At 37.9% G+C, this 10,000-nt stretch overlaps 1 protein-coding gene across 5 annotated transcripts in view; it reads left to right on the forward strand.

Moving 5' to 3' along the window:
* Window positions 1-10,000, forward strand: part of LOC115226566 (chromatin target of PRMT1 protein) — an 85,784-nt gene that overhangs the window by 75,078 nt on the left and 706 nt on the right. For 4 of the 5 annotated variants that reach the window (XM_029797569.2, XM_029797572.2, XM_029797571.2 and 1 more), the window contains 2 exons: window positions 1,685-1,807; window positions 9,960-10,000. The exon at window positions 9,960-10,000 is cut by the window's right edge and continues 706 nt beyond it. In XM_029797569.2, the coding sequence (XP_029653429.1) occupies window positions 1,685-1,807; window positions 9,960-10,000 (164 nt within the window). The remainder of the gene's footprint in view (window positions 1-1,684; window positions 1,808-9,959) is intronic. The other variant, XM_029797573.2, reaches the window with a different exon arrangement.

The following is a 10,000-nucleotide window of genomic DNA, read 5'->3' on the forward strand; positions in this document are numbered from 1 at the left end:
TATGAATACATTTATCACTTACCATTTTGTTCTGTCTGTCTTTGTTTTCTTTCTTTTTATGCTCCTTTTTATTTAATATTTGTCTATTTTTATTTTATTTTATTTATGTTTTTCAATTTCTCATTTTACGATTACTCTGTCACCGTGGTTATGGTGGTGGCCATGGGGAGGATAACTCTCAAAGCTTATTAAATGGAATAACTGGATTAGTGGAATAGTGTAGAAGGTAGCATTAGGGACCAGGTCAGATCAATTCAAAAATTGCAAAAAAAAATAATAAAAGCGTATATAATTAGTAGAATAATGACACGCGTTTCCTGGCTATATTTAAGAAACGATTATAGTAAAATCACTTCAATATAAATATAGCCACTCTTCAGGTGATGATGTGGGAGTTCTGGCACCCATGACAGACAGTTCTCATCTGCTATGATCTATCTGCATACTTTTCTGCACCTACGTTAGGGTTTCTTCCATCTATGGATCCCTTTGATCACAGTTTTGTTCAAGCAGACCCCCATAACCATTCGATATTCAAAAACTAGTTTTACAGAAACTTCTTTCAAAATCCATATTTAGTTTTTCACACATTAACTTCTGTAGGTTGAACTATGTAAAATGTTAGAGAAAGAAACCCAGCTGTTTCTTCCAATGCATACATGCAAAGCAAAGTTTTTGAGGGGCTCTTAAATTGCTATTGTGGATCCTCATTTTACTATTTTGTAGTGTGGAACCCCAAAAATCTTATATGCACCCTCTTAAAATTATCAATTATATATTAAAAAATCTTTAATAAAACAAAAATCTTATATGCACCCTCTTAAAATTATCAAGTATATATTAAAAAATCTTTAATAAAACAAAAATCTTATATACACCCTCTTAAAATTATCAATTATATATTAAAAAATCTTTAATTAAACAAAAATCTTATATGCACCCTCTTAAAATTATCAAGTATATATTAAAAAATCTTTAATAAAACAAAAATCTTATATGCACCCTCTTAAAATTATCAATTATATATTAAAAAAATCTTTAATAAAACAAAAATCTTATATGCACCCTCTTAAAATTATCAATTATATATAAAAAAAATCTTTAATAAAAAAACATAAATCCGTTTGTTTCACAAAAGATTTGTGACAGTTTTTATTAAATTTTTTTAAAGAGATTTTACATAATTTTTAATGTAAAATATCTTTGTTCTTATATTGTGAGTGTTTCACGAAGTCTTTCTGCAAGGTCTTGTATATGGCAGCCTTCTGCTCTTTCTACCAAAAAGGGAGTTTTTAAAGCCCCATATTTACTTGTTAGAGTTATTTATTTTATATGCTGTTGTCCATAATGTATTGTTACGTGACAATCAGGACAAGCAAAGCGCTAAGAGCAAAAGGAGGGTCCTTCTTAATGCTTTTATGGGTCCTCACACAAAGCAATGCCCTGGGTGGAGGGAGCCTTCAGAATTCATTTTATTGATAGCAAGACAACTGCATACATATAATACCGTACCCTCTTCAACCCCGGGGAAATGCCTTCTGTGTCTACTTCTTAAGGGGGCATTGGGTGTAACCCGTGTCTCCCACCCAGCATTTTTTTTTTTTTTGAATATCACTCCTCTCATCCTACAAAAGTCATGTGCACTGACCCCCCTAATGGTCTCTTACTGATTTGCTAATCTCAGGAATCGCAACGACCGCTCCAACTATGCACCTAACCGCAAGTGGGGGCGTGGTAGCGGCGGTGCTGGTGGCGGCGGTGGTGGTGGTAGTGGTGGCGGTAAAGGGAAGAACTATGATGATTCCAAGTATGAGTTTGTTATATATCTTTGAGTTCTTTCATTTTTTGCATGACGTCTGCTTTTGTTTGGTTTGTTTTAAGAAAAAAAAAACAATTTGTGTTTGAACTTTTTTCTTTAAGAAACCCCTTTTTATTGTCATGCATAGGGATAGTCATCTTGGGCCTATTAAATACACACACCATTTATTTGATCACTTTTTTTAAAAAAAATTTATTTGTCTCACTTGCTTCAATCGTTAGACCGTGACCATGCTGGAGTACCGTCCTGAGGAATTTTTAGTCAAACGAATCAACCCCATTACTGTTACTTGTTACAATCATTAGATTGTGGCCATGCTGGGGTACCACCTTAAAGAGATTTTAGTCAAAGGAATCACTCCCAGGACTTATTTTGTTTTTGTTAAGCTTAGTAGTTATTCTACCCTCAACTATTGTGGGTGTTATGTCCCTCCACCCACCCCGTGATAGGTGAAAATCCGCGAAGTAGAAGCAGTACTGTACATTTAAAAAAAAATTTTTTAATAATTTGTGTCATCATCGTTTAACGTCTGCTTTCTATGCTGGCATGGGTTGGACGGTTTGACCAGGGGACTGGTGAGCCAGATGGCTGCACCAGGCTACAATCTGATCTGGCAGAGTTTCTACAGCTGGATGCCCTTCCTAATGCCAACCGCTTTGAGAGTATAGTGGGCGCTTTTCCGTGCCTCCGGCACGAAGGCCTGTCAGATGGTACTGGCAACGGCCACGCTCAAATGGTGTTTTTACGTGTCACCTGCACAGGAGCCAGTCCAGTGGCACTGGCAACGAATGTTGTTTTTCACATACCTATTTCTTTATTACCCACAAGGGGCTAAACACAGAGCGGACAAACAAGGACAGACATAGGTATTAAGTCGATTACATCGACCCCAGTGCGTAACTGGTACTTAATTTATCGACCCTGAAAGGATGAAAGGCAAAGTCGACCCCGGCGGAATTTGAACTCAGAAGATAACGCAGACGAAATACCTATTTCTTTATTACCCACAAGGGGCTAAACCAGAGGGGACAACACAGGACAGACATAGGTATTAAGTCGATTACATCGACCCCAGTGCGTAACTGGTACTTAATTTATCGACCCTGAAAGGATGAAAGGCAAAGTCGACCCCGGCGGAATTTGAACTCAGAACGTAACGCAAACGAAATACCTATTTCTTTATTACCCACTAGGGGCTAAACACAGAGGGGACAAACAAGGACATCATAGGTATTAAGTCGATTACATCGACCCCAGTGCGTGACTGGTACTTAATTTATCGACCCCGAAAGGATGAAAGGCAAAGTCGACCTCGGCGGAATTTGAACTCAGAACGTAACGCAGACGAAATACCTATTTCTTTATTACCCACAAGGGGCTAAACACAGAGGGGACAAACAAGGACAGACATAGGTATTAAGTCGATTACATCGACCCCAGTGCGTAACTGGTACTTAATTTATCGACCCTGAAAGGATGAAAGGCAAGTCGACCCCGGCGGAATTTGAACTCAGAACGTATGCAGACGAAATACCTATTTCTTTATTACCCCAGGGGCTAAACACAGAGGGGACAAACAAGGACAGACATAGGTATTAAGTCGATTACATCGACTTCCAGTGCGTAACTGTACTTATTTATCGACCCCGAAAGGATGAAAGGCAAAGTCGACCTCGGTGGAATTTGAACTCAGACGTAGCGGCAGACGAAATACCGCTAAGCATTTCGCCCGGCATGCTAACCCTTCTGCCATCAACGGATGTTTAAATAATAATCCGTGATAGGTGAACCACGATATGGTCAGGGATTACTGTATTAACAATAAAACTAAGTGAATATCAAATGAATAGGGCATGTGTTTAATTGGTAAAATATGGCCATCCCCCACAAGTATGACAATATCTGTTTCAACACATAATTTCACATCAGGAATCTTGCAAATCAAATACATAAGCGTAAATGATTTTTTTTTTTTTTAATTTCAAGTTTACAGAAACCCCTTTTTTGTTTTTTGGGGTTTTTTTTTTTTTGCTTCATTTTTAATTTTTTGTCTTGAATTGTTTATTTTTTTTTTAATTTTGTTTTCTTTGCTTCATTAAAATTTTTGTTTTGTTTTGGAGATGTCTTTCTCTTCTTTTTTTTTTTGTTTGTTTGTTTTTCACGAGGGTAGGAAGTGGATTATTTTTTTTTTGATTTTGTTTGTTTATATTTTGATCTTAATGTTTGATCTGTGATTACTACCACCGAATCATCATCATCATCATCATCATAACCACCTTCACCACTGCCATCATCTTTTTCTAATCACTCATAATTACTCATCTGTACCATCAACCATCACAGTGACCATTATTATTATGGCCCCTCTACAACCATCATCACCATAGCTAAGACCATTAGGTTTTTGTTGTTATTGTTTAACCCCAGGTCAAGCCTGATCCAACAAACCTACAATGAAAGATGATCCACACATGAGCATCTGGTTTTTATAGACCCAGGTGTGGCTGTGTGGTAAGAAGCTTGCATCCCAACTATATGGTTTCAGGTTCAGTTCCACTGCGTGGCACCTTGAGCAAGTGTCTTTTACTACAGCCTCATCATCATCGTTTAGCGTCCGCTTTCCATGCTAGCATGGGTTGGACGGTTCAACTGGGGTCTGTGAAGCCAGAAGGCTGCATCAGGCCCAGTCAGATCTGGCAGTGTTTCTACGGCTGGATGCCCTTCCTAACGCCAACAACTCCGTGAGTGTAGTGGGTGCTTTTTACGTGCCACCCGCACAGGTGCCAGACTGAGCTGGCAAACAGCCACGAACGGATGGTGCTTTTATGTGCCACCGGCACGGGGGCCAGGCGAGTTTGGCAACAGACACGAATGGATGGTGCTTTTACATGTCACCAGCACGGGGGCCAGGCGAGGCTGGCAACGAACACGAACGGATGGTGCTTTTACGTGCCACCGGCACGGGGGCCAGGGTCAGCCAAATCCCTGACAGTGAATTTTGATGTATGGGGGCTGAAAGGAGCCCATCATATAATTGTGTTTGTCTCCCACCACTGATTGACAAATGTTGTCGGGATGTTTACTTCTCCGTATTCTAGCAGTTCAGCAAAAGAAACTCTTTTACTTGTTTCAGTCATTTGACTGTGGCCATGCTGGAGCACCGCCTTTAGTCGAGCAAATCGACCCCAGGACTTATTCTTTGTAAGCCTAGTGGTTATTCTATCGGTTTCTTTTGCTGAACCGCTAAATGACGGGGACGTAAACACACCAGCATCGGTTGTCAAGCAATGCTAGGGGGACAAACACAGACACACAAACATACACACACACACATACATATATATATATATATATACATATATACGACGGGCTTCTTTCAGTTTCCGTCTACCAAATCCACTCACAAGGCATTGGTCGGCCCGAGGCTATAGCAGAAGACACTTGCCCAAGGTGCCACGCAGTGGGACTGAACCCGGAACCATGTGGTTGGTAAGCAAGCTACTTACCACACAGCCACTCCTGCACCTACAGAATAAGTAATTAATCAAAATACCAGTCTGGTAAATACCATTGTTGTTCAAGGATCTATTTTGACTGAAACCCCTCAAACAGATGCTCCAGCATGGCTGCAGTGTAATGACTGGAAAGGGCAGTTGGAGAAAGCTAGGACCCTAATTACTATCAGTTAATTACATCATTTCCCAAAGTTCTCGTTTGTCATCGTTTCTGATCATTCTTAGGTATAATCATCATCATCATCATCATCATCATCATCCTCATCATCATCCTCATCATCATCATCACCATTGCAGCATGCATGGTTCTCATCATCATCATCACCAACTGCACTACCATCAGCTTCCATCGTTGCTGGCTGGCTGGCTCGCTCGTTAGTCCATCCTGTGGACTTTGCAAATGCTACTTACTAATCTAACATCCTAGTTAGGTCGGTTTTCAAAGCATGCATAGAATATATATACACATACATACATGCATATATATATACACACATATATACACACACACACACATATATATACACACACACACGCATATATATATACACACACACACACACATATATATACACACACACACACACATATATATACACACACACACATATATATATACACACACACATATATATACAACACAACACACATATATACCCCACACACCCACACACACATATACCACACACACACACACCACACATATATACACACACACACACACACAATATATACACACACACATATAATTACACACACACACATTATATACACACACACCACACACATATATATACACAATATATATATATATATATATATATATACAAAAACACACATATATATACATACATACATGCATATATATATATATACATACATACATGCATATATATATATACACACACACACACACACACATACACACACACATACATATCTGCATGTGCATATGTGTATGCACATTAATTAAAGAGTTAGAAGAAATGGGGGTTTCAATTGAAGAAAAAAAAAAAATGCTTGTACTTGCTCCAAGTTTTCTTGATTTAATCCTGTTGCCATCTTCTCTAAATCTGCCTCCTTTCTGCTCAAATCTCTGCGTCCTCTTTTCTCTGTTGTTTTTTATTTTGTTGTGGAAAACCGAAAGAACTAATTATTCTATATAACGCGATTTTGTTTCCTTGGGTGGCAACTGTCGTTCCCTATGTGCTGACCCCTAGAAACTATGGAAAATGACAAGTATTTCCTTCAAACTTTGCTTTTGTTAAATTTATTCAAACCTTAACCCTTTTGTTACCAACCCAGCTGAAACCGGCTCTGGCTCTGAGCACAAATACCTTGTTTTCATAAGATTAAAATATTTCACCAAACTTTAGTCACAATTTATGTTTCTAACACTAGCTGAATGATTAAGTTATTTTACTAAATTCTTTGTAATATTTAAAATTACTTGAAAGAAACACAGACCATCTCAAAAGAAATATGGTAACAAAAGGCTTAAAATATAAATTAGAGAAACAATTCTTGACCCTTTTGTTACCAACCCAGCTGAAACCGGCTCTGGCTCTCAGTACAAATATCCTGTTTTCATAAGTTTTGAATTAAAATCTTCCACCAAACCTTAGTCACAATTTATGTTCCTAACACTAGCTGAATGACAACTAAGTTATTTTACTAAATTCTTTGTTATATTTAAAGTAATTGAAAGAAACACAGAGCATCTCAAAATAAATACAGTAACAAAAGGGTTAAGCCAATATTACAAAGCCATCTTTAAATGGTGTTATCCAAATTACACGACCTACCCACTTCAACTTTTCATGAATTGTATATATTTACCTTTTTTAATACTCTATCTTCATTCAAATATTCTTCTTAAGCATTACTTTACTTAAAACAAATTTCAACTCCTTAACCCTTTCGTTACCAACCTGGCTGAAACCACCTCTGGCTCTGAGTACAAATGTCTTGTTTTCAAAAGTTTGAATTAAAATCTTTCACCAAACTTTAGTCACAATTTATGTTCCTAACTCTAGCTGAATGATAACGAAGTTATTTTACTAAATTCTTTGTTATATTTAAATTAATTGAAAGAAACACAGAACATCTCAAAATAAATACAGTAACGAAAGGGTTAAAGAATCCCTCTCAGCACATAACTTTGATGTCCCCCCACTGGCTCCTAATCAGAGATGCTCATATCGTCAGCCACTGAGGGAGATGCTCAAGTCGTTAAGGCCAAGCACCTGACAAGCAAATCTGTTGTGTTGAGCAGAATATTTCCTATAACAATATTTCTGCTTCAGTAGCTCAGAGGTGAATCTGTCTGAAATGTAATGGAAAATAGGCCAGTTTCAAAACATTGATGTCCATGTCACAAAAGCAAAGTTGGAAGAGAATGGTAGTCACTTCCTTTGATTTCTTGATAGAAGCAAAAAAAAAAAAAAGACAATTATTGACCAAAGACAACAAACAAATTTGTGGTTTTAACCAAAGACAAAAAACGAAAATTTAAATTTTGTAACACCATGTTATTATTTATGTAAGAAAGTAAATTTGTTATTGTTGTTGATATTATTTACATTCTGGGTTCAAATCCTACTGGGGTGAACTTTGTCGTCCATCCCTCAGAGGCTGATAAAATAAGGTGTCAATCAATACATGGATCAATGTCACCAATACTAACATGCCACTCCCTTCATAATTGATATATCAGTACTAACAGATGACAATGTTTCCCTACAAGAAACGGAGAAACTTTCATAAATACAAAGACCTGGAAATAGTGGTAACTCGAATGTGGAGTCTAAAAACAGAAACAATTCCTATCATGGTGCATTAGGTATGATAGAAAAATATTCAGACAAATACATAACCAAAACACCAGGACTTAATAATAAATATAACATACATAGGCGTAGGAGTGGCTGTGTGGTAAGTAGCTTGTTTACCAACCACATGGTTCCGGGTTCAGTCCCACTGCGTGGCACCTTGGGCAAGTGTCTTCTACTATAGCCTCGGGCCGACCAAAGCCTTGTGAGTGGATTTGGTAGACGGAAACTGAAAGAAGCCCGTCGTATATATGTATGTGTATATATATATATATATATATATGTAAGTAGCTTGTTTACCAACCACATGGTTCCGGGTTCAGTCCCACTGCGTGGCACCTTGGGCAAGTGTCTTCTACTATAGCCTCGGGCCGACCAAAGCCTTGTGAGTGGATTTGGTAGGCGGAAACTGAAAGAAGCCCGTCATATATATGTGTGTGTGTGTCTGTCCCCCTAGCATTGCTTGACAACCGATGCTGGTGTGTTTATGTCCCCGTTACTTAGCGGTTCGGCAAAAGAGACCGATATAATAAGTACTGGGCTTACAAAAGAATAAGTCCCGGGGTCGAGTTGCTCGATTAAAGGCGGTGCTCCAGCATGGCCGCAGTCAAATGACTGAAACAAGTAAAAGAGTAAAAGAGAGAAAAAAGAGTATATAGAAAATAGCACTACTGGGCACTGCACACATCATCCTACGCAGAACACTTTCAGTACAGTAACCATCAGAGCATCACAACATACCCAAGGCACACAGAGCTGCACTCGGTAGTGAAGTGAAAGCACGTGAAAAAAATAAAACTACTGAATAATAATAATAACAAAACATTGTGTACAGTGCTCAGGTGCACTACAACTCATCTAAAGTGTATGTATAATCAGGTGTAGTTTCGGCGGATTTTGGAAAGCATGAGGGCCTTAAAGGATGCAGTGTCATGGCAGTCAACAACTGACGCAGGCAGTTTGTTCCATGCTGGTTTCAAATTTTTGGCACAAGGCCAGCAATCTTTGTTGGGAGAAAGTGAAGTTGATTATATCACTCCCTCCATGTACTTGATTGGTACTTGTTTTATTGACCCACGAAGGGATGAAAGGCAAAGTGGACCTCAGCAGAATTTGAACTCAGAATATAAAGAGTGAAATATCGCTAAGTATTTTTCTGGCACTGTAATAATATTATGAATTTGATATTTAAATAATCATAATGATAATAATGATAATTTATTTCAATGATATGATTCTTTTATTTATTTAAAATTAATGGTTTATTTATAATAGAAATATTAAAATTACTAAGTCTCTCTAAAAGAGAGTATGGCAATAACTATTAATTTCCAGGAACGCTGCCGTAATCTCTTTTAGAGAGACTTAGTAATTTTAATATTTCTATTATTGAAAACAAGTGGATGTATTCCACCGAAACTAGGTAAATAAAACCTTCGAACAGAGATAGTCAGAAGCGACACCTACTGGGTCTGACTACGCTGCATTGACAAAGGGCAAATACCCTGAAACGCGTCTGTAGCTGTTGGTCAAGTAGTGTGAAGCGACTGACCTCCCTTGTTCGAAGGTTATATGGATACAGTTTGTGTATCGAATAGCTAACTTAAGGCGATGGCCTCATGGAGCTAATAAGCGGACAGCTTTTTTCTTATTTTTATAAGAATGCCATATTAGTATGGCGATGACTATATGGTTTATTTATATTTTTCTTAAAATTGTAATAACATAAATGACTTACCTTCAGCCTGTAAAGTATATATATTTATATATATCTATTCTTTCTTTTCTCTTCAGTCGTTTCCGAGGCAGAGGAGGTCTTCGGTCTAGAGGCAGCG

The sequence above is a fragment of the Octopus sinensis genome, linkage group LG30 (genome assembly GCF_006345805.1).
Source record: "Octopus sinensis linkage group LG30, ASM634580v1, whole genome shotgun sequence".
Taxonomy (NCBI): Eukaryota; Metazoa; Mollusca; class Cephalopoda; order Octopoda; family Octopodidae; genus Octopus; species Octopus sinensis.